A 24,488-nucleotide genomic window follows, 5' to 3' on the forward strand; every position below is an offset into this window, starting at 1 on the left:
ACGATGAATTGTGGGATTTTGGTCCTTGGCTTTTTCATAAATACCTAGAAACAACCCCAGACCATGTCAAGTCACTTTCTGTACACTCGTGCATCATTCTTTGATATTTGCGCCATCGCTCCAATCACTCTATTGCAATAATATTGTGACTTTTCCCATTAACGATTTTCAAAATGGCTCTATCAAGCGTAGCGTGTGTCTTTGGGCTTGGCAGAATAATTACCTTTCGCGGTTTTTGAGAGTAATTTGGTGGGTTTCAACGGACACTACTCCTTTTATCGGCCTCCCTTTGACTGAGAATAATCACATACTAGCTCAAACAATTGATACCTACAACAATGTCTACGGGAATTCAGCACCCCAACGAAGATACCATCGATTTAATCGAAGGCAAACTGAGGCTTTGGCCTTGCGCATTAAGGATCCTCGCCTCACTCTGGGATACCAAACCCATACCTGTGCCAGTTACGTTGGACCGTCTCTTGGATCTCACTTGGGTATGAATGCTGAAAAGAGCCGACTTTCCAGGGAAGCTCTTCATCCACAAACTCGCATGGTAGCATGCAGCACCGAACAGCCTTTTTGTTGTTGCGCTCTGGCCTGGTGCCATACCCGACATATGGGATCAGAGGGATGTTCCCATACTCATCAAAGAGAAACTCGCTCGTACCAGGCTCGCAACGCGTGGCCTCAGCCCAGACGACATCCCAAAGATCGGTCGGGTCGATGTCGTCACCGACCAGATACAACTTCGGGATATACCATCCAGGTTTTGAGCTGAACACCACATGACCAAGGTTCAGTACAAATTCGGACATGTTGGTATTCAAAGATCGGAGCTTCTGACGGTCTACCTGCACGACGAACCAATGACAGTGCGATTCGAATGGACACCAGACCATTTGAACGGGAAGACCGGCTGCTTGGCAGATATTCAAGACTTCAGAGGCAATCATCGGGGCCCAGACAGTGTGATTTTCTTCTGCGGCCCTTCCGGCCACACATATTGGCAATATAGGGTCATTTCTATGCGTGATTGCACTCAATTTGAACAGAGGGCATTGCTTTGGCTTCCCAGGGAACACCAACCCATGATACTCAGCCATGGGACCCTCTGGACCTGTTTCGGATATGGAAACTTTTCCTTCGAGAACAATTTCCGCATTTACAGGGACATAAAGGTCATTGGTTTCGCATTTGACTACCTCGACGGGCTTCCCTGTCAAAGTTCCAATAAACCCAGGTTCGTTGGTCCACTTTGGTATCGGCATGCCGCTCAGCATGATGGCGGCCGGCGGGACACCGAAGCATAAAGCCCACGGCATATCCTCCCCCTTGTCCTTCCACATCTGAAATATGGCACCAATATCTTGCTTTGAGATGATGGGGCAAACAAGAGAACGTTGATCATGGACCATCCCTCGGGTAATCGACCAGTTCACCCACTGTCCATCGGGGGTCTGAACAATATGCATGCCAAATGTTTGCATGAATTCCCCTCCGTCATCTGCGTGTAGGAATGGAACAGGAAGTGCTGTTAGGTCGATGTCGTCGCCAAAGAGTTTGTTCTCTTTCACTAAACCAGACGAGACTTCGATCGGGGGCAGCGGCTGTCCTTTTTTGGCTTCGTTGATTTTATTGATAATATTTCGACCCGAGGATGTCGAAGGCAGACCGAGTGATTTGGCAATGCGACCAAATCGTTGTCCAGGGACTCGACTCAGCCCGACTGGTGCTCCCAGCACCCGAAACAGACCGGAGGATGTTTGACCTGTGATGTTCTCGAATAGAGGCACCTTTTCCTCTGTCTCGTAGACTTTGCGCACGATTGCAGCAAGCTCTAAGTGCGGATCGACCTCCTCCCTTATAGAGAGGAGATCGTTTTCTTCGCGCAGCTCAGAGACGAACTGGCGAAATTCCTCGGCGGAAGACTTGTGCTTTTGGTGAGGTGCCATTTGGCTGGATTTAGATCAGATATTGATTTCGAAAGACAAGAGCCGCCGTATCTTGGCACATTCCATGGGAGCCATCCCGGCGTTCGGGCCTGCTTTATGCACCGTGCAGTAGTGTAAACTCGACGATCCTCCAAAATGGGGGGGGGGCGCCTACCCCGTGAGGTTCAGGTGCGGCGATTCCCCACCGAACACCTTCTCTCGAATACAGGCCAGCTATTTGATGCCATTGCCGACAATCCAATGTTATTTTGGAGCCTCCTTCCCCAATGGACACAGCGGGAACTTCCGTCTTTCCAGAGTATTCCCCAAATTGGAGGTCCCCGGCTTCTCATCGTAGGCCTTGAACATATCAACCTTCGACAACATCGGAACACTCATCCGATCCAGAATGGTTTAACCTCTCCTCTTCTTTCTTCATGCGATGGATTTTACCACAACCCATGCCGCGGTTATATCAGCTCCCGATAAAAGTCGCATTCAGATTTCTCCCCGACAAAGGATTATCGTCGCCCTGACAGGTGCCACGGGGTCGATTCTAGTGATCGCACTACGTCGACTGAATATCGAAACCCATCCCGTGATCAGCAAATGGGCTGAAAAGGCCGTCAAATACGAAACAGACTATACTATCGCCAACATTCGGGGCCTGGCCGACCACGTCTACAACGTCCACGATATGGCTGCGGCCATATCAAGCGGGTCCTTCCGTGTGGACGGTATGATCGTCGCTCTCTGTAGCGTGAAAACACTCGCCTCGATCAATACAGGCGTTTGCGATGATCTGATCTCCCGTGCAGCGGATGTCGTGCTGAAGGAGCGGCGGAAGTTGGTCCTGGCTGTGCGGGAAACGCCGCTCAGCCTGATTCATCTTCAAAACATGGTGTCTGTGACGCAGGCTGGGGCGATTATATTCCCTCCTGCCCCGGCCTTTTACCATAAGCCCGCGTCGATAGATGATCTGGTGGATCATAGTGTCGGGAAGATGCTGGATCTATTCGACTTGGACACGGCGGAGTTTGAGCGATGGGAGGGGCTGAAGAAGCAATGACCGCTGGCAGAAATGTCATGTTAATATTTTCTTCTGCTGTATAGCTTGCTGCTCTGAACATAGTAGAGGGACGGTTGTGTTCAGATATTGCTGGAACGGGTGATAGCTATTCAGTATGTTTTTGGTCAGTTTGAATGGGGGTGTCTCCTGTCGGATGGCGTCTTATAGCATGAGATAGATCGGACCACCCTGCTTTTATCGCAAGAAATTCCCCGCTGATGGCAGCATGCTGGGACAGTCGTGGAGGATCCTCAAGTTGTGCATAGTACAGTACCTGCACTGAGCATGCAGACGTTGAAGAGTGATAGATCCAACGTCCCTGGCGTGGCGGCTGCTAAAAATAGATCTTTAGTTCGATAACCTCAAAGAGATCGCTGAACGTGCGGAGTAGATGAGCGATTTTCATGAAAGCAACAGTCACCGTATTCCCATGAACACTAGCGGTTCACAGTTTGTCAGATGAGTCGCGGAGGTATTTGGGGCCAGATCATCTCATGCGTCCGGTACCTACGTCCGGTGGAGCATCCAGTGTCGGACAGCAGATTCGCAGACGGACTGAGGTGGGCATGGATTGGATGCAGGGCGCAGGGTCAGCCCGAGTAGTGTATCCTCAGCTCCCAACTGCGATCGTATGAAACACTGTCCATACCCCGAGACCCTCAGGTATCTTGGGGGAGTATTCTGCGCAGGGCGTGTTTTGGTCCGAATCCAGCGGGCGGTACCTGGCCCGCGTGGGTCTCCGGCGACAACTTGCTGTTCTCCTCCTTCCACCCTTCTTCAACCATTGCCCGCCCCGGACTCGTACAGGACGCGAGACGTTGATTACACTGTTTCGACCCGACGTGGCACCATGATCGACGTCCTGTAGAGCCAGCACCCGTGCGAAGCTCATCGGAAAGAAAAGAGGCCACCATGGAGGGTCTCTTTACTCTGCTCGTCCTGAGCATTGTGATGGCAGTTACGTGAGTGACAGCGATCTCTGCGGCTGCAACAGAATCAATTCGGAAAATACTGATGCTTCGTGTCCCTCACTTAACAGTTCCTTTGTCGTCGGCTCATTACCTCTCGCTTTCACACTCTCCCCCTCACAACTGCGACTCATTTCTTCAATTGGTATGGGAGTGCTAGTGGGCACATCCTTGATTGTTATTATCCCCGAGGGAGTCGAAACCCTCTACAGCGCAAATACTGTTCCCAAGAAAAGCCTACACGCCCGGGCTACCACCGTGGAATGGCAGACACAGAAACCTCCCGTTGCCGCCACACCCATTCTGAACGGAGACGGTACATTCTCGACATTGCCAACCACCACACTCGTTTCGGTGCCGTCACTCGATAATACCGACTATGCCGTGCCTTTCGTCAACCGAGGCTGGAGTTTGGGCGGACCGCAAGTGCTCCAAGCCCGCAAGGAGGAATCCTCTAGCGACAAGGCGAGTGAGGAAGCAGAGGAAGAGGAGAGCTCTCCCCACGCCTGGATTGGTATTGCTCTCGTGAGCGGGTTTATCTTGATGTACCTCATCGACAAACTACCCGAGTTCGCTTCCCCGACCAAGAACGAGCGACAGCCATACCACATTTCCCTTGACAACCTCGGATCTGGATTGCGCCGAAACTCCTCGCCCATTCGCGATGGCGGCCTTTTGGATGCCGCGCAGAGCTCCCGACGTGGTCACAGTTTTGCAACTACGACGGGACTGGTGATCCATGCTGCGGCCGATGGTATCGCATTAGGCGCATCTAGCTCAGACACCGGGCTGAGCTTTATCATTTTCCTGGCCATCATGGTGCACAAGGCACCGGCGTCCTTTGGCCTTACTTCCATCTTGCTCAAGCAGGGTCTGTCTAGCCGAACTGCGAGGGCGCACCTTTTGGTCTTCAGCTTGGCAGCCCCCGTCGGTGCCCTTGCCACATTCGTCTTCGCGCAAATGATGGGCTCTTCCAGCGGTGACGAAGCCACCGCTCATTGGCGGACTGGAATGCTTCTGCTTTTCTCTGGCGGCACCTTTTTGTGAGTGAACTCTTTCTGTAAAGCGAGAAACAGTACTTTCCTAACGAGGACAACAGGTATGTTGCGATGCATACGATGCAAGAGAATGGCCCCGGCTCGTCCTCACGGACAATTCCCGTGAATGGATATGGCGACGCTCGGGAGCAGAACGGCGAGGACAAATCCATGCGAGACCTGATTGCTTCTGTGCTTGGTATGATCCTGCCGCTGTTCCTGCAGATCGGACATGCCCATTAGAGCACGCCCTTTACTTCTTCTCACCTACATGACTTTCATCGTCTACTCTTAGGCACGAGAACCCGGTCTATATCATTCATATATGATACCAATCTTGCCCGAGGTCTGCTTCTGTCACTTTTGTTTGAAATGTGTACAGCTACAAAGAGTACACGATGCCTGTCTATGCGGTGTTTCCTATTCCCCTTCGCTTTGCTGAATTTCTTCTCCTTTTTACTTTTCTGTACTTTGCGCAACGGGCTGGATATCGGGAGAGCATATACCCTTGGTTTGGCATCTGTTGCGAGATATACCTCTGAAGGAGACTGGCTTGATTACTGACAGGCATGAGTCTAAGTTGTGGAGGATCCTGAATGTGTCACTAGAATATTCCCTGTGTAATTGGAGCATGTTGGTCATCATTGCATGGTGTTTTCTCCATTCTCGTCCCTGCCGCTTGTCGTCCACGATCACATCGACGTAGCGTGACGTGCCTCTCAGCTTCTATAAAAAGCCGGTGCACCCCGGTCGATCGTGAGTGAGGGATTCCTCGCTCACGTTTGAATCACCTTGCGGGTGATGAAAGGTGTCGTCAGTCTCGTCAGTCTGAATCATCCTTGCCCGACGGGTCGTTCCATGGTCGGCGCTAGCGTGCCGATCGGCCACCCACGGACTGAAGGCATTTCGTATAGATCCGAGATCTGAGACGCGAGCGAACTGGGGCGGACGATTGTGGATAGAAGAGTGGATGAGAGTGGGTTAGGTGTGGACGTCCGCGTCGGATTCCCGCACGCCGCAAGAGCCGCAGCACGCGGAGGTTGCTTGATGCCTCTGTCTCGGGCCAGCTGGTCTGGAACGGATTTGCCTCGAGGCCTCGATGATCAGGTGGTGGCCATCGCCTCGTTGCCTCCGCGCCGGCTGCCTCCCGTGACGCCTTTGAGGGTGTGGAGAAATGAAAGCGCGAACATCGACGGGTTCAAAGTGGAGACACGGGGGAGCTTGGCGGCTTTGTCACCAGTCACGACATCCATCTCCGCCTGAAATGTCCCTTTCTCCTCGTCTCGCAAGATCGGCCAAAAAGAGAAGAAAAAGTGCAGGCACACCACCCCCACGGCCGGGGTCCAGCGTTGCGACTCCAGACTCGAGCTGAAAAGAACCCGAATCCCAGCATCCCCGGCGCATTTCAACTCTCTTTTGCCAGCCACTTCGCTTCTTCCCCCCCCCCCGGGCGATACTACACACCCCTCCGACCGCCCGCGAACTTTTCAGTTCCTCTATGCCCCGGCCCGCCTGCGAACGGCATTCTCGACGTGAAATAGATTGACTTCTCGGGCTCCTCCTCTCGGCGCCTTGGGCTTCACAATGGAATCTGACGCAGGACTCGGCCTGGACGGCATGGGCGGCTCGATGACTTCGATCCTGTCCGATCAGTTGGAGGCGCACCCGCCGGCCTCGACCCGCGACTCCGTCTCCAGCTTCACCAGCACCCCCAGTCGGTCTCTCAGCACCAACAAGAAAAACGTCACTCCGATCCCTGCGAACCTCTTACCTTCGGCTCCCGCTTCACCTCCGACACCCGCGCCGAGTCCAACACCGCACCAGCGGCCCCCGAACTGGCTGTCGTCTGACGAAGAGGAGAATACCTTCCTGCTCAATCTCCGCATCCACTTCAGCACCCTGTCCAACGCTCGCAAGCAGAAACTCCTCGAAGGGATACTGGATGTATGCGACAGCCAGCAGCTGAGTTTTGTTTCCAGTTACGTCGGTCCTCGGCTACGAAAGGACCCGTTCTTAGTCTTCCCAAATGAACTGTGCTTGAGGGTAAGACCATCTTGGCCGTAGTGCGGATCTCGCATGGCTGAGAAGAACTAAAGAGGGATTACCAGTGATCATATTGCTAACGCGAATATCCCGAACAGGTCTTGTCCTTTATCGACGATCCGAAAACGCTCGCCCGGGCATCCCAAGTCTCAAGACACTGGCGAGAACTACTGAACGACGACATCACCTGGAAGAATCTATGCGAAAAACACGCCTACGCTGTCCGACGGATCTCCAACGACGATGAGATGGAACCCAGCACACCTCGCTTGGTGGACTCGAGGCCCGAATCTCACGCTCTTAACCGGCGTTTGACCGCCTCCAACGAGGCGTCCATCGAAAGCACACCCGGCCTTCCCCGCACTTTGTCCGGGGAATGGCTGCCCCCGTCCAGTTTCTCAGCACGCAGACGCAGAGCGCGACCGGTTTCCTACCGATCGCAGTTTAAGCAGAAATACATGGTCGAGTCCGCGTGGAATAAAGGTGGCCGCTGCACCCAGCGGCATATCACTCCAGACCAGGGCGTGGTGACGAGTCTGCATCTCACCCCCAAGTATATCGTCGTCGCCCTCGACAACGCTAAGATCCATATCTACGATACCAACGGCGACAACCAGAAGACCCTCCAGGGGCACGTGATGGGGGTCTGGGCCATGGTGCCCTGGGATGACATCTTGGTCAGCGGCGGTTGTGATCGAGAAGTGCGCGTCTGGAACATGGCGACTGGGTAAGTGTGCATGATACTAGATACAGTCTCACCGACACCAGGAAGTTTCCCAGCGCTAATCAGGGACACTAGGGCGGGTATCCACCTGCTTCGAGGTCACACCTCGACGGTCAGATGTTTAAAAATGTCTGATCGCAATACCGCCATTTCAGGGTCCCGAGACACCACTCTGCGCATCTGGGACCTGGCCACCGGGACTTGCCGCAATGTCCTAGTTGGGCACCAGGCTAGTGTCCGATGCCTCGCCATCCACGGCGATCTGGTTGTCTCGGGTAGCTACGACACGACGGCCCGGATATGGAGTATCTCCCAGGGCCGGTGCCTTCGAACCCTGTCGGGTCATTTCAGCCAGATCTATGCAATCGCGTTTGATGGCCGACGCATCGCGACCGGAAGTTTAGATACGAGCGTGCGCATCTGGGATCCCAACTCCGGCCAGTGCCATGCCATTCTCCAGGGGCATACTTCCTTGGTTGGACAACTCCAGATGCGTGGCGACACTCTGGTAACGGGCGGCTCGGACGGCTCGGTGCGCGTTTGGTCCTTGACCAAGATGGCGCCGATCCACCGGCTAGCAGCCCATGATAACAGTGTGACAAGTCTTCAATTTGATAATACTCGAATCGTTAGCGGTGGTAGCGATGGTCGCGTGAAGGTCTGGAATTTGCAGTCTGGCCAACTCCTCCGCGAACTGTCGTCCCCAGCAGAGGCAGTTTGGAGGGTTGCTTTCGAGGAAGAAAAGGCTGTAATCATGGCTAGTCGGTCCGGACGTACCGTGATGGAGGTATGTTTTTGTCTTTCCTTTTTTTTTTATTCTTCTTTTCGTTCTTATTGACCTTTTCCCAGGTTTGGTCATTCGCACCACCCCCAGACGAATACGAGGATTCCGTTGCCATCGAAAGCGCCTCGAGTACACCTGGCATTGGTTCCACCGATGATACGGATCTGACCATAAACCCTCGGCGGCGGAAACTATTCTCAGACCCTCCACCCACAGTCTCGAGCAGTGACGCCGACCAGCCAATGCCCGATGCATCTTCCTGACCCAATCCATTCCCCACCTCCATTTCTTTTTTCGAATATAGCGTGCCATCTAACGACCACGGATATCCATTGTTTGCCTGATTTTTCCTTACTCTTATTCCATCCCTTACATCTATCTCAGCATGTTTTGCCTCTAGCAAGGACCTACAGTTCTTTCTGGGATCGCGAGCGGTTGCATATTTTTGGTGTTGCACATATCCATCCATTCAATCACATTTTTACTTGATCTTCGATCTAGTTATCTTTTCACTCAACATTTCTTTTGTTCCCAGTTGTGGTGGAGAGACATCAGTCTTTGGAGTTTGTTGGGGAGGTCGGCTCGTGCAGTCTTTCTATCTACCAGTGTGGGCTGATCATTTCGGAGTATTTTGCCAGTTACATATGATATCTGGTTTTCAAAGTCAGTAGTACTTCAGACATATACATCTGAATGCATTCACTTCTGCCGAAGCTATCTGTCTTGGTCATTGTACTATCAGTAAATTAGTAGGCAGCACCTAGGGCTTGTATACCGCCAACTTCAGATCGTAGCTCAGAATGTGATTCCATCATACATAAGATCAGAATTGAGTGTTCTGCGTAGCCTACTTTGGTTTTCTATAGTCACTTAAAAAAATTCTGTTTGATAATTCTTTGCGTCTTTTCATACCCATCAGTCTAGGGTGTTGTCTAGGGAGTGTATTTGCTCACGGTCAAGTTCACACCATCTCATATCTTAAACATTACGCTAGTGTGGGATTTTTACGAAATACACCGATAGACTTGAGTTGAAGCATGTATGAAGTATCATTTTAAGTAAATGTACAGTGTCTAAGCTCTAAGATATACAAAAGAAAATCCCCAAGCGCCATAATAGTAATCAATAAACTCCAAATATTGCAACCCATTTTTTTCCTCAGTCGTTTTACGACGACACATCAACAACCTCGGCAAACCACTGCTTCAGAGCAGTCGCCAAAACAGCAGGAAGTTCTCTCACATCACGAACCACAAGATAGTAAGGGAAGGGGAAATGCTCCAAGTACCGCTTCATCTGCAACTTCATCTCACCAGCAGCATCAGGCTGGAAGCTAGCCTGCGAAAGATCCAGAATGGAGCTACCCTTGACAGCATCAACGATAATGAACACGATCATGATGCGCTCTTCGAGAGCCTGGCGCACCAAACGACGAATAGTATCGTGATCTTCACAGATACCATCAGAGATAATCAGTTCGAGTTGCCAAAGGTCTGCAGAGCCAGAGCCAGGCGAACGCTTCCACTTTGCTTCACGGAAGAGCGCAATGGAATCGGCGATCAGCTTGCGCACATTTGTGCCGGTTTGCTGGTAGCTGAAGTGCTGGAAGACTTGTGAGCCGGCTTCGGAGGAGAATGGCTTGCCGAATTCGTGGGCAACGCGGACGTGGTCTTCACTGCCGAAACCCAGTACGCACAGGTCGCCAGCTTCGAGCATGCTTAGACTCTTTGCGACTAGAGCGAGGGTCTCGAAGGCAAGCTGGCCACTGCCGCTCTCTAGCATTGACTTGCTGTCGTCGACGGCAAGCATGATCTGGTAATTGCGCTTGGAGGGAATCGAACGACGCATCCAGATCTTGTCGCGCTTGTACTGGGAGGCAATGTACGGGATGATGCGCTTGATGTTGAGTCGTTTGCCGGTGCGGAAGTCACCACGGAGCTTGGTAGCCATAGTCGGGGCCAGGATGAGACGGAGTTGCTCGGTGAGAGAGAGGGAGAGGTCGTTGGTGGCGGATTCGTAGTGAGACCAGAGGCGACGGGCTTCGCTTTCTGGGGTCAATGGCGGGAGCGAAGAAGATAGATGGATCGCCGCGAGCTGAGTGTCGACTTCGTCAAGTTCCTCAGTCAGTTCTTGTGCCCCCGGAGCACCCTCGGCTGGATCGCGTGAAGTATGGTCACCCGGGATGAAAGCTCCAGCGGATTGACCGTCGTTGGGAACGAGCTCGCGGTCGATCTGCATCTCGTCTTGGAGTTGGTTGTCGAGAGCATCTTGGTACTCTTCGGAAACATCTGGCAACGCTTCGTTGTCTCCAGGCTTGTTCTCAGACTCGACACCCTTGTTTTGGTCAAGAGCCTTGGCCTGTTCCTCGCTGGCTTGTCCCAAGGCTTGAGTATCGGCCTGGTCATCATCATCCTTGAGATGCTCGAAATCGGCATCTGCCATGTCGGTGTCTTGCGGCAAAGCTTGCGAGTCTTCCTCTTCTTGCGATGGATTCAGCACCTCTTTTTGACGACGATGCCATTCCTCCAGGATATCCCCCAGCTTCTTGAAGGCCTGGATCTGAGGTTCATTCGGCGCAGAATCTTCGGCTCCACCAGCATCACGGCTTCGCTTGCTTTCGTCGCTGTCCTTGGCAGCACCAGTCTTCTGTTCAGCATTTGCGTTGGGGTCGTTTGAACCGCTCTCCTGCTGTGCGTCGCCGGAAGTACCATTGTCGTTTTGATCCTGATCATTGCCCAGGCCACCAGTGACAGCTTCACTTTCTGCAACATCATCACCAGCGGCTTCGTTGTCGTCATGCTGGGCAAGGAAGTCGTCCTGGTCTGGCTCTTCGGGCTCCTCTCCACCAGCTTCATTCTCTTCTTCGTTGCCTTCTCCTTCGTTGGTCTCTTCTTCACCCTCGCCTTCCATATCCTCATCTTCGCCAGGAGCTTGCTCATCCGCAGGCATGTCTGCATCTTCTTCTCCAGGTTGATCGTCTCTTTCATCGGTCTTCTGCTCCTCCTCGGGAAGCGGTCCCATGTCTGACATGTCATCAATGCCATCGTCTTCCTCTTCACCGCCACCGTCATTGTCATCGCCATCTAGCTGCATCTCCTCCGGGAGATCAAGAGTCTCTTCCTCCTTGGTCTGAGGATCGGTGACATCCATCTCCTCACGGCCAACTGCCTCACCTTCTTCATCAGGAGCCTCTTCATCCTCTTCATCCTCTTCGTCCTCCTCTTCACCTTCTTCCTCATCTCCCTTAGGACCTTCATCGGCCTTCTTTTGGTCTTGAGCAGCAGTTTGCTGATCAGCCTCAGACTGGCCCTTTCCTTCCTCATTTTCTGTCTCCTTTTGCTGTTCATCGTTTTCTCCATCCCACAGCTTCTCGTCAACAGCACCGGAATCAAGATCATCAACACTACCGACTTCTTCATCAATGTCGTCCTCACCCGCCTCATCTTTGTCGTCCTGCTCATCTTCATCACCCTCTTCCTCTTTATGATCACCAGTCTCGCCCTCCATTTCTTCTTGGTCCATGTTGACAGCGTCGGCAGAATCATCCATTTCTTCGTCATCGACATCCTCCTTCTTGCCCTGCTGGGCGAGCTCGGAGAGATCTTCGTCATCGCCAACATCTTTGCTGATGTCTTCTGCACCCTCACCGTCACCAAGACCAGTTCCACTTTCCAGCTTGCCCTCCTTGCCTTCTTCCTGGGACGCTTCTGCGGGACTGCAGAAGCCTTCGGATGCGACTTGGGTGAAAGTCTTGGTCAGGATGTAAGAAGTCTTGCAAATCTCGCGGTGGGCGGAAATAAATCGGTCACATAGGTCCTGGCAGATGTAGAAGTACTGGTTGGCAATAGGCAGGATACTAGCAACCAATGCAGCGGCAATGGGCAGGCCACTGGCGGAGTTGTCTTGCAGATATTGCAACTGGTCGAGTACCATTGCAAGTGAGGACGTAATCTCATTGATGCGGACGGCCTTAGAGGATCGAGAGAAGAACTCGTCACTTCTTGATAGAAAGCCAGCAAAGTTAATCGTAGTAGGCACTTCCTTGAGGTGCTGGAGGCCAACGAGCATCTTGTCGATCGCAGCTAGAAGCCTGTTGTCAAAGGCTTGGGTGGAAACGTTGCCCTTTTGGTTTGGCTGTGCAGGGGCAATGTTGCTTGACTGGACCCAAGGGGAGATCTGGTTTAGGGCAAAGGCGAGATCGGGGCGATCTTGGGACCATCTGTTGAGATCGAGAGAGAGCTTATCCAAAGAAGAGCGAGTCTTCTGAGTGAACTCTTGCTGGGCGACAGAGGAAACGCCAGATGGGAGCTTGGGTAGCGATCCGAGGGATTTGAGCAACTCTTCAAATGAAGCCTTTCTCGATCCAAGCTCTTCCAAGATCGTGGACGCCTGAATGCCAGAGAACTTAGAATGCACTTCAATGATTGTCAATGCAAGGCCCAGAATTGGTGCCAACCATGCCACGGCTCGGGCCAGACTGGTGTGCTCTTCGCTAGCGGTGGGATTGCACTTGACCAGCGAGGCTGACCCAGTAGACCAAAGGCTCCGCATTTTATCCAGAACGGCCCTGAAAGAATCAAGACCAGACAGAGTTGGAGCAATGACGCCTCTCTGTCGTCGAATCATGAACAACAAATGTTCAATCGAGCCCAAACTCCGGGACACCTCGACGTTGCTGAGTTCTTCAGAGTAGTTCCGTGACGCAAGGCGAGCACGAGGCAACAGGTCCAAGAGTCGATGGAAATATGAGTCGGCACTATGGGTAGAGTTTAATACGGCGGTGCCGGGCTCAAATGAAGCGCAAGTTGAAAGAATCTGAGCAAGCGATGCCTGAGTCTCGATCACACTTGTACCGGCGTTACGCTTCACACCCATTTCGAAAAGTTGTTTCAATGTATCGGCGTAAAGACGACGCTTTTGAACCTTGAGATGTTGAACATCGTCCTTGTTCTCTTCGGTCAGAGTCTTCGGTGTTTGAGATTTGAACTCCTTGATACCCTCGATAATGGATACGGTGAATTCATCGAGATCCTTAGCAATATCGAACTCGCGCGGAATAGACGAATACAGATTCATCATGTTGCGGGCTGTGCCTTCAGGATTGCGGAATCGAAGAGCTCGGGACGACCACAACTCATTCTCCTTCTCACAAATTGACAGTGCCTCGGGGAACACAATAGTTGGCAATGTCTTCTCATGAAGCCCATTGGAGTCTGCCATGTCATCCGGAAGACCTTGTTCGAGAACTGGCTGAGCAGACTGAGCGAGAGCCTCACGATACTTGCGGACCAGCTTGAACAGCTTGACGTGCGACCTTCTAGCACTCTCCTTGAGTGCCACAATATTGGTATCCTTCCAACTGGCTAGTTGAATCTGTTCCTTGAGGTCTTTCTCCAACGCTGATCGCTTTTCATGCAGGATCTTGTCGACGGACGGCTGGAAAGGTCGGTAATGGGCAATGAAGTTGTTCAGCGCGGACACAAGTGGTGTCAGACAGTTGTAATCATGGGAAAAGACCTCGAGCAGCGATTTGAAGTCAGAGACAAGCTGGAGACGACGACCGTATTGGCCCAAGGTGGTGGAGTTGAAGAATTGTTCCAGCGTCGAAATGACACCGTGAATGTGCTCACTCATGTCGTGCTCACCAGATTCGGCCATCTGCAGGGGCACCGCAAAGAGAGCTTCATAGGCGACGAACCACCAGGAGCTGACATCGTTTTCGCATCGATCTTTCTCGAGATCCAAGAGTTTCGCCCAGGTGGTAAGCTCAAGACGACGCCAGCCGACAGTCATGCTGGTGATCTCGTCATACTGCGGCGCTGCCGAATATTCCCTGCTAGCAACTAGCTGCCATTCGTGAACGTAGGAATGAAGCTTTTCGACCTTAGTCAGGAACTTGGCAACAGGCTCGGTGTACTTGAATTGAAGAATTTCAGAGCAGCAGTTAATCACATCGGCGAGTACGGCATGCTCGGGCCATGCAGACTGAATCTGCACAAAGCGAGCTTGAATAGCCAAAGTGAGGTTGACAAGCTTCCTAGCTTCTGCCAAATTGGAGTCGGTGTAGAAGTTGTAATTCTTCTGTCGGTCTTGGTTGTCTTCGTTCATGACCTCGTCGAGAAGCATAAAAACTGCAGACAAGAAATCACCAGATGTCACAGGAGAGAATGAACTCTTGTTTGTGGACCAAATCGAACCCAACAAACGTGCAGATTGCTTGACGAACGAGGGCAATGCCTCCCCAGTACGCTGGCTGCTCACAATCTTGGCATGAAGTGAGGCAAGGCGCACAGCAATTTGCTTGGGGTCAATCCGACCAACCTCTTGCGGATCTAGAGGAGCACCTTCATCATAGGTGGGGAACAGCTCGTGAAGTTCGGCCTCGTTGACCTCTTCCTCGTCCTCCCACGAACCTCGGTAGCGGTACAGATTGGACTTTTCTGCTTCTTTCTCTTGGTCCTCTTTAAGCTTTGTCTTCCAAAGATGATGGAAATCAGCAAAAATACGACGAATTGCGTCATGGCTAGATTTGAGACCAAGAAGCCCAGAATCTGCGTCCTTGGCAGCCCAGACTCCAGAAAGTTCGTGAAGACGCATTTCAATCGCATTGTTGAGACTCGATTGCTGGCTGGCCTTGCCCGAAGAGAGAACCGGGTGTGCTGATCCACCCAAGAATGGTGTCCGTTCACTCAAGGATTGAATGTCATCGATTTCGCTAGTGTGCTCGGTTTCGCTGGAGCTCAGGAAAAGACCAACGTCGAGGAGTTGGAGGAAACGAGCAACGGGCACTGTGATATCGTCATAGGATCTGTAATGCGTGCGGAGTCGGCTGCTGAGCTGCTGAATGTTCTCGCGCAGAAGCTGAATTGTCTCCTTAGACGCTGAGGCGCTTTCGACTGTCGCAACCATCTCCTCGGGATTCCTTCTCAGAACAGAATTGATCAAGTTACCAAATTCTCCTTGTAGAAGACTCAACTCTGACTGTTGTGGCCGAGTAACAGATGAAGGAGGCGGAGCAGATCCCAGTTGTTTGATCTCTTCTTCCAGGAGAATGGAACGCAAGTTAGACGAGTGGCCAGAAAATTTGCTCTCGAAGGAGAGAATAGCATCTAGCTTGGCACTGATTTCGCCCACGCGTTCGTAATGACGCTTTCGTTGCACGACGAGACCAAGTGAAGGATCGAAAGCCTTATCCGGAACGAAGAGACGTAAAAGAATAACGGCTAGCTGGACTGCGGCAAAACCAGTGCAATGGACGCTTTCCATGCGATTGGGCGGAGTAGAGGAGAGAGACTTGATGAGATTCTGAAGGTCACCCGGGGTAAAGCTTCTTAAGACGTGCTCATGTCCAACATGTGTGTCCAGATGGATTGGGATCACAGACTCATCTGCCTTGTTTCCACATTCGACAGCCTGGAGTAGAGCGATCATTTGATCCGCACACTGAGAATCAAACAGTTCCCGATGGCATGAGATCATTTCTCCTGTCAAGGCCGCAATAGCACGTCTGAGGTTACTGGGCTGATCAACTGCAATGTTTTCACTGCTCAGAGAAAGTGCTTTTGAGAGAGCCTGCTTTTCGGCTTGCAGCAGGTCCATTTGACCAAGAGTTGTAGCACCGACCGATGCAAGTCGAGCCAACAATGACAAGGACAGAACGTCGCCAATGGCAGATGGGGGCCTACTGCCTGCACCAGAAAACAGGGTGATTCGGTGAAGGAGTTCGGGCACACGGCTATGGGTGGCGGATGAATCGAAAGAACGAGCCGGGCGACCAGCCAGCAAGGGAACGACCGTTTGTAATTTAGATTGAACCGAATCATGGGCGAGATCATGGTATTGGCAAAGTGTCTCGAAATCCTCTGCAAAGTACGGATACTCCGCTGAATCGGAACGTCGGACAGCTTGACCAAGCTCTGTAACAGTTTCTTTGATACCCTGTACAAGGGTATCACCGTCCGCGCCATTCACAAGAATGAATCGCTGAGCAGATGACAGCGAGTCCCAAATCTGGCTCAGTTGCGACAGTTCCACGCGGGTTTGCAGAGCAAGCGAAGTAAAGTCTGACACGGTTTTTTCCAATTCGATCAATGACGTGAGCTGTTCATGTGAAGCAGGAGTGACATGTCGCCATGAGTCCCAAATCCTCTGCATGCTCAGTCCTGTGGTGAGCTCCCAGCCAGCTCGGAAACGACCGAGTGCGCGTGATAGAGCTTTCTCCAGCGGTCCCAGAATAGAAGATGAGTTGAGCAAAGTCGTACACACTTGTCTGCCGATCTCCAGATAAACCTGGAACTCTCCCTCATCAACTTGAGCCACGTTTGTGATTTTATAAATATCCCAACAAAGACTAGTAATTGTCCGAAGCGCAGCTACAATCTCAGGGGACTGGAGACTGCCCTCTCCCAAGCCTTGAATGAAATCAAGCAAAGCTTGGCCACACTCAGAAAGGAATATTCCAACTGGCTGCGTTGAATCTTTCATCAGAGATTGGATCCGAGTCGATGCCAAAGATCGTTCCAGTCGGGTCATTTGACTTTGCTTGAGCTGCTGACTGGACTCATTGGCTCGAATTAAGCTCTGCCGGAGTCGATGGGTCTCAAGTCTGAACTCTTCGAGATAGGACAGAGCAGTCAGGCTGGATCGGTAATCACGCATCCCTGTTATTGACACTAGCGGCTCGTTGGTCAAAGGATGGATAGGCTGCCACGTCCCTTGGAGGCTCAAACGTGCTCCGCCCATTGTGATCTCCCCAGCAACAACGTTGAGTGGCTTCCACTGTGAATTTTCATGAAGAGCAGAAGCATGACGCTGCAATGCAGACAAGAAGGGTGAGTCCTCGTCAGCCTTGGCATGGAAAGGGGGATATGTGCGTGGTGTCTTCTGGAGATAGGAAAGATCTGTAGGCGAAAGATGATCCAAACAGATCTCGAATGAACCCTGGGGGTTTGCAAACCGCGTAGTCGCATCCAGATTCCAAATATGGCGGAGGCGATAGAGCGAGGACTCGCAGGTGTATGATGGGCCGGTTGGGACAGGAATATCCTGGAGCTCATTTGACATGAAGCAGATTTCAACACATCTGTTTCGCATAGCACGAGACAACTCTCCGTTCCGTGAGTCCATGGTCAAGAAGAGTCGGAAGTCCGGGTGGGGCGTGATGATTCGAGCTGATCCGTCCTCAGTACGTTGTTCATTGAGAATGAGAGTACCATTGGGCTCCGTCAAGGAGTTGAGTCTGTCCAAAACAGATGGGTTACACAGATTGGCGTTGTCAAGAACAACCCAATAGCCATTCTGGACTGCTCGAGTCAGAACACCCTCTGTCCATTCGAATCCAACCTTCATCGTATCTGAGTGGCGGATCGTATCCCATAAGCCTTGGGCTCGTTCGAGAAACCGTTGAAGGGTTGGGTCAGAATATGACTGGCAAAGAGCTGACAACGAAGAGATTACAGTCTCCAACGATGTCTCTGAGGTCTGGAAATGTTGACAAATTTGAAGAGCCGAGGCCACATCGTCGGTAACATCCCCCGAAGCAAAAGAGTGGATGACTTGTTGTCGTAAGAAAAGTTCAATGTCATGCACAAAGGAAGAAACTTCCCTTCTGTGGTCAATTTGCTCGAACCCGCCAATGAGATCCATAGTATCGGTATCGGCACTCAGGGCAAGCTCCTCTAGATTTGCACCTTTCACAGCTGCCAGCTTCTTGATGAGAGTTGTTTTTCCACATCCAGTGGGACCAACCAAAATGCTGGGCCAGGAGTTATCAATGCAGAGAACAAGAGACTCAAGAATATGGAGATCCTTCGGCAGAATCTTCATCTGGGGCTCGGCTGAACGTTGAAGAATTGGGTCGCGAGATAAGATTCCCAATCCGACTTGCAGGTAGTCTGGAGTCAGGTTGTGATAATAGCTTTTCGGAACAGCGTCAGGGTTGGGGAAAATGCGGTCATAGAGCTGCGAAATCAGAATCCGATCTTCTTCGCTCCTGAATCGGTGATTGATGACAACATCGAGGAAATGTTTGGTAGGAATCTGGAGATTTCCGCGATCTGCCAGCTGCAGCCATCTCTGAATGTCTCGCAGATTGAGCTCCCACGGACCACCAACAGCTCCTACCCTCCGCTCTATGCCAATGGCTCTGTTAAGAGCGGAAATGAAGTCAACCAATAGTTCGGTCTGGGAGATAGGGCTGCCAGGGAAAAGCTTGGCGCAGATTTTCTTCAAATCGGCATCTGTGAAGCTGTCTGCGTAGACGACAGTGAAACGGTTGACAAATGATGCAGGAAGTCCCTTTCTGCCACCACCCTGGTGGTGCGGGTTCTGTGCTGCAAAAAGAACAAAATCAGGGTGTCGCTTGAATGTTTGGTCAAGCTCCGCAATATAAACTTGCTGACGGTGATCGAGGCAGGAATTCAGACCCTCCAAAACGGACTGAGAGGCCAGGTTCATCTCGTCCAACAGCACCCAGTCGCCGCGTTGCATTGCTCGAAGAAATGGGGCGTCTCGCCACTGAAACTGACCCACATCTCCTCCCTCCACCGGAACATCAGATCCAAATAGATCTGTAAGATCTGTCTGCTCTGACAAATTGATTCGCGTGAGAGGCTTTCCAAGCGCCTTCGCAAGCGCGGTCACAAGAGTGGTTTTGCCAACACCAGGGCTACCTTCCATGAGAATCGGCTTGGAAGACTGCAGACCACGTGCGATCCTAACGCAATTAGCTATCGTCGTGGGAGCATCCATGGTGAATTGCGGGTCTGCATCGACGTCGCCAACTCTTGGTAGTGAGAATGGTCCTACTCTCAGATACTCAGGCTCAAGAGTGACGGTCGAGGATTCCCAATAGATCTTGGAGGCGTCGGTGTTGAATAGCTCGCTCAGCTTATCAAGGCATTTCTGGCGGTTTCCTTCCAGATTGTTCAATGATATGGCAAGCATGGCAGCTGGGTTGGCGCCAAGTGTATCAACGAACACCATGGCAGCACCTTGGATAATGGCAAACAACGGATCTGCACTTTGACAGGTATTGACAAAGTCAACCCAGGCAAGAAGGTCGCGAAGTGAAAGAGAGGTGGTCGATGTGTTTTGGAAAGTTGCCTTGAACCATTTTGCAAACTGCAGCATGGCCCTGGCGACTTCTTCCTGCTTGAGAGTGAGCCTCATCTGAAGAATTGGCAAGATATCCTCGTCCTCGGATAGCTGAGGCGCCCATATTTCAGTCATACGATTGCGAAGGGCGGCCGAAAGCTCCCTTTTTCCGTAATCTCCACCAGGATTCATGGTTGAAAGAAACTGGAAACCTCCGTCGGCCACGACCATTGAATCAATCGGGCCCTTTTCAGCCAAAAGAATAGATCTGTGTGGCTCAAGCACACTGTTCAATCTTTCAAGTACGGAGTCGTCGGCCAAAGAAATTTCATCCAGCAAGAAAAACTGGCCTGTCTTCATGGCAGTGATCAAACTTCCATCGGACCACTCGAATAAAGCATTGCACCTAACGATGTTTCTCTCAACTTTCCGCAAAAGACCTTGGTCTTTGTCTTCCCGCTGCTGCATATCCAGGGCAGAGAATTCTTCCTTCAGCTGGTCAAGGGGGAATGATGCGGAAGTTTGTCCGTGAAGAAGCACTTGCAGATCGTCTGAGAGTTGTTTTTCAATCGCGGCACGGTTCCGGATTGGTCTTTGAGCACCAATAAGATCACCGGTCTCGAGGTTGACATGTGCATTGACAATGAATAGTTCGCGTTTGAAGACCTCGGCGACAGCCTGACACAATTGGGTTTTGCCGCACCCGGTCTCTCCGACTAGAAGAACTGGCTCGTTGTTCTTGATTGCCTTCGAAACCAGGACGAAGAGACGCCGCATGGCTTGAGTCCAGACGATTCCAGAGGGAAGGTCAGTCGCTTGGGGCAGGCTCTTCTCAAGTTCTTTGTCACCGTACAAGACAGCTTCGTCCAAGCGGACTTTCATGACTTCCTCGATCACTTTCTTGACAGCGGCTTTCTCGTGAGGATTGCGCACACGTTCAGCGAGAAGCATGAAGCCATTTACTGCCAATTGTTCGCGATCATCAGCATCACGCAGCGCCCATCGGAACAAGTCACGGAGAGTGGCAAAGCTGTTTTTCTGCTCGAAAAGACGATTCGATTGGCGGAGGAGAGATAGTTTCCGATAAACAGAAACGATGCGGGAGCAGAAAGATGGAGCAATTTGAGACCGCTCTTTCAGAATATACTCCAACTCGCTTTCTGGGATGTCATCGAAATGAAGTTCAAGGAAACGGTTTCTGAAAGCGCGAGAGAGCACTTTGCGGCCACCATAAAGACCAGCGGGGTTCTGAGTGGCGAAAAGCATGAAGTTTGGATGAGGATGGACCACCTCCTGAGTTTCGGGAATGAAAAGCTCACGGTTGTCGTCTAAGAGTCGATTCAGAGCTTCCAGTACATCGGATGGCGCTAGATTGAGCTCGTCAAGAACAATCCAGTATCCATTCCGGAGGGCTTCGACCAGTACACCTTCTTGATATCGCAGGCTCCCATCATCAGAAGAAATGTATGATCCAAGATATTCCTGAAGGTCTGTGTGTTCATGGTTGTTGATACGAACAAACTTGTTTCCGGAGACCTTTGCCAGGTATTCAATCATGCTTGTCTTTCCGGCGGACGTTGGACCTTGCAGAAGAACGGGAAATCGTCGAGTCGAACTGGCTCTGACCAGGTTCTTGAGGTTCTTCTCGATAAATGGTGTGATGATATAATGGGTTTGTTCCTCTGGTGCCAAAGGACCCTGTCGCATCCAGTAATGTTTGAATTGGACGTAGGCATGGCCGTCGTCTGGGGCACGAGGCGTTCGTCCGAGCAAAGACTTCGCATTCTTTGCATTCTCAAAGATATGTTTTTCAAGAAGGGGAGCTACAGTCTGTTCAGACTCCAAGCTTAGTACAGTAAGGAAACTCATGCTGAAACCTTCGAAGATCGCTCGGCGAAGGCCATAAACATGCGCATGATCGATGACATAAATGAGAGCTCGAACCAATGTTCGGATACTGAAATGGGGTCGCTGGCCGGCTCCGTCCGTGAGTCTGTTTTCATTGCTGAGCTTCTTCGTCTCCATGTATAGTCGGGCAAGATCTGGCACAACTCGATCGTCACCCAGAGTCAGGTCCCCGAGATACTTATGAATCAATGCGAGCAAATCATTCAAATCACTATCGGGCGAATGCACATAGAATTCCGTGAAACGAGATCGCAATCCAGGAGGCAAGTCCCTTTTGCCGGCATCTGTTGCAGGATTCATTGCTCCGAAAATGCGGAAGTTGGGATGACCAAACACTCGCTCAACATCACCAGCTTCGGAAAGCAGAACGGAGGGAGACCCTTCGCTGCCATGATGCAACAGGCTGGCAATATTCTCAAGCGTGTCGGGAGACGCAAGGTTGACCTCATCCAGAAGAACCCATTCACCGTTCCTCAAGGCTCGCACGATTTTACCCTGGACGAAAGCAAACGCAAATTTCGCGTCGCCTTGAGAAACCTGGGCCTCAAAGTCTGAAAGTTGAGTCATAAAGTTTCCCCATTGCTGTCGCAAATGCTGGTATTTCGGGGAGTCGAGCTTCCTCTTTTTGGCTGGCTGTTCATCGCCATTCTCAGCCTCTTTCGACGGCGCAGGATTGAAAACGCCATTGGCCAGACGAACGGCCTCGTGCCAAAGGTTCACCAAGCGGGTCCAGTTTCCTGAAGCAACACTTTTGGATACCGACGAGAGGAATTTCTGATTCTTCTTCGCAGAAAAAGTCAACTCGAATAATTGGGTGAATTCATCCAACATGGGTACCGCCATTGTACGAATGCTGACGGGCTTGAAACCTCCTAGCAGATCCGTGCTTTCGCTTTGTTGTGACAGATTGACGACAGTGAGCTTCTGTCGCATCAATGTAGCGAGGTGTTGAATGACTGTGGTCTTTCCAATACCAGTCTCACCAACAAGAAGGACTGGCTCTGACATTTGCACCGAGGCAGCGACCTGCTCCATGATCGACAAAGCAGATCTGGTTGGAGCAAAACGCGAGGCAGCGGCAGCAAGCTTTTGTGCAGCACCACTTGGCACCTTGATCTTCTGGCAAATCTCACGACCGAGTACCAGCGAGTTATTCTTATCAGTGAAAGTCGGAGTCCGTTCTTCAAGACAAAACTGTGATCGCTGAGGGGAGATTTGCAGGGCTTCGGAAACAACCGACGCGAGAGTCATTTGCATTGACCGTTCTGGGATGTACTTGAGGAAGATATCCACAATATCCAGAAGTATCTCGTCATTGAAGCCTTCTGGTGTCGCTTCAAAGCCTGTCTTCGCGCCAATGCGTTGTAAACGACGATGCAAGCGGCTGCACAACTTAATCAAGTCACGGAAACCAGGTGTGCGTCCTTGGGAGCCCTTTATCGCCAAACTCCCGTGGAAAGCAGCGCAGACCCTGCCATAGACATCCATGATAATTGGGACTCGGGACTCAAGAAGAGGAAACTTTTGCAACACCACATCCCGCATCTCATCCACGGGAAGAGAGGCAACCGGGACTTTCTCCCACAGCCGGCTTCCCAGCATAGAGGTGGTTGGAGCGAGTTCTTCACCGGCGATGTTGTATGAAGATTTCATAGTGGCGATGATTTTGAATCCTTCAGCGCATTTGATACGCTCCCTTCGACTAGCGATAGTCAACTCGCCTCTTTCAATGATTGGAAGAATAAGGCCAAGCACTTCAGACGGAGCACGGTCCAAGTCTTCGATCAGAAGCCAACGGCCTTCCCTCGCAGCCTTGGTCAACACACCTGGCTGCCATGAAAATGATCCCGTGGCAGATGACGTAGAGTACATTCCAAGTAGACTCTTTGCATCTGTCTGCTCGTTAAGATGCAAGGTGACCATTGACTCAGCCTGGCCCATTGTGGCAGCGATATCATTGATAAGCGTCGACTTTCCTGAGTTCGGCAGACCAATCAAAAGAATCGGCTTAGTTCCAAGAAGCGATGTCGCAATTAGACGCATATTCCCGGTTGCAGTTGGGGTCTTGACAACAGACGAGGGGGAGGGGTGTGCGTCCTTCAAACGAGGTATGAGAACACCGCAAATGTCGGCGGATCGGTTGGTAAAAGCGTCACGGGTGCTCCCAATAAGAGAGATGACTTCATCATCAAGCCTTGAGTCCCTGCGGTGTTGGATAGAACTCGCAAGTGATGACCACCGTCGCTCCTCCCACAGGCCCAAAAGGCGATAGTCAATTGTGATCCCTTCCCAATCTCCTTCAATGGGATCGATGCCAGTATTTACACGCAGCATGTTCTCGGTAGCTGCATCTGCTGCATGCATATAAAGGGCGAAACATCGGACGGCGAGATATCGGACGATTCGGTCTTCATGGGGGAATAGCGATTGGAGCTGAATCGGGGACACGGCCTTGGAGAAAGTCTCCAAGTCGAACGAAAGGAGTCGAAAGAGAGCCAAGAGCAAGTTTCGCGTGCTGGGTATGTCCAATTCTCGTAGGGTGAGCTCTTTTGAGCCAGTCAAGGCTGACTGTGGCCCTGTTTGTGACAGAGCATATTGGCTTGCGAAAGGTCGTAGATACGGCGCGTAAGGTAGGATCCGTGCGAAGGCAGCCAGTACATGAATATAGTCAGCACTGATATCGGTTCGAAGCCACCGAGCTGCCAGATCCACCACGATCGGTTCGTAAAGTCTGAAGACGTTTTCCGTTAATTGCGGATTTAATGCGCCAAGCGCCAGCGCATGTAGTTGCTGAGTGCCCGAAGCAGACCGAACGAGGTTTGCGATCTCGCTGGGAAGCTGCTCGAGCAGTTGAGACTCTTTCAGAGTCCTCTCGTAGACGGGCAGATCATCCATGTTGTGCCCGGCTGCCAGAGGAGCTCCTTGAT

General features: G+C 51.6%; 5 protein-coding genes across 5 annotated transcripts; 3 read left to right on the forward strand and 2 right to left on the reverse strand.

The window, feature by feature from the left end:
* Positions 1-431: 431 nt before the first annotated feature.
* Positions 432-1,955, reverse strand: N7532_000690 (UbiD family decarboxylase; the record flags this gene model as incomplete). The annotated part of the gene is made up of 1 exon (XM_056613194.1): positions 432-1,955. The coding sequence occupies one exon, from the start codon at positions 1,953-1,955 to the stop codon at positions 432-434; it is 1,524 nt and encodes a 507-aa protein (XP_056480418.1).
* Positions 1,956-2,376: 421 nt separating this feature from the next.
* N7532_000691 (UbiX family flavin prenyltransferase) lies at positions 2,377-3,003 on the forward strand (the record flags this gene model as incomplete). The annotated part of the gene is made up of 1 exon (XM_056613195.1): positions 2,377-3,003. One exon carries the CDS (start codon positions 2,377-2,379, stop codon positions 3,001-3,003), a length of 627 nt encoding a protein of 208 aa, XP_056480419.1.
* Positions 3,004-3,915: 912 nt separating this feature from the next.
* Positions 3,916-5,251, forward strand: N7532_000692 (Mn(2+) transporter ATX2; the record flags this gene model as incomplete). The annotated part of the gene is made up of 3 exons (XM_056613196.1): positions 3,916-3,965; positions 4,043-5,014; positions 5,071-5,251. The coding sequence occupies 3 exons, from the start codon at positions 3,916-3,918 to the stop codon at positions 5,249-5,251; spliced, it is 1,203 nt and encodes a 400-aa protein (XP_056480420.1).
* A 1,341-nt stretch (positions 5,252-6,592) lies between these two features.
* On the forward strand, positions 6,593-8,822 carry N7532_000693 (F-box/WD repeat-containing protein; the record flags this gene model as incomplete). Its single annotated transcript, XM_056613197.1, has 4 exons — positions 6,593-7,051; positions 7,150-7,778; positions 7,851-8,562; positions 8,625-8,822. 4 exons carry the CDS (start codon positions 6,593-6,595, stop codon positions 8,820-8,822), a joined length of 1,998 nt encoding a protein of 665 aa, XP_056480421.1.
* A 904-nt stretch (positions 8,823-9,726) lies between these two features.
* Positions 9,727-24,456, reverse strand: N7532_000694 (AAA family ATPase midasin; the record flags this gene model as incomplete). Its single annotated transcript, XM_056613198.1, has 1 exon — positions 9,727-24,456. One exon carries the CDS (start codon positions 24,454-24,456, stop codon positions 9,727-9,729), a length of 14,730 nt encoding a protein of 4,909 aa, XP_056480422.1.
* Between the last annotated feature and the right edge of the window lie 32 nt (positions 24,457-24,488).

This window comes from Penicillium argentinense (genome assembly GCF_028826775.1).
Source record: "Penicillium argentinense strain IBT 30761 chromosome Unknown utg000001l_segment0_segment0, whole genome shotgun sequence".
NCBI classification, from domain to species: domain Eukaryota; kingdom Fungi; phylum Ascomycota; class Eurotiomycetes; order Eurotiales; family Aspergillaceae; genus Penicillium; species Penicillium argentinense.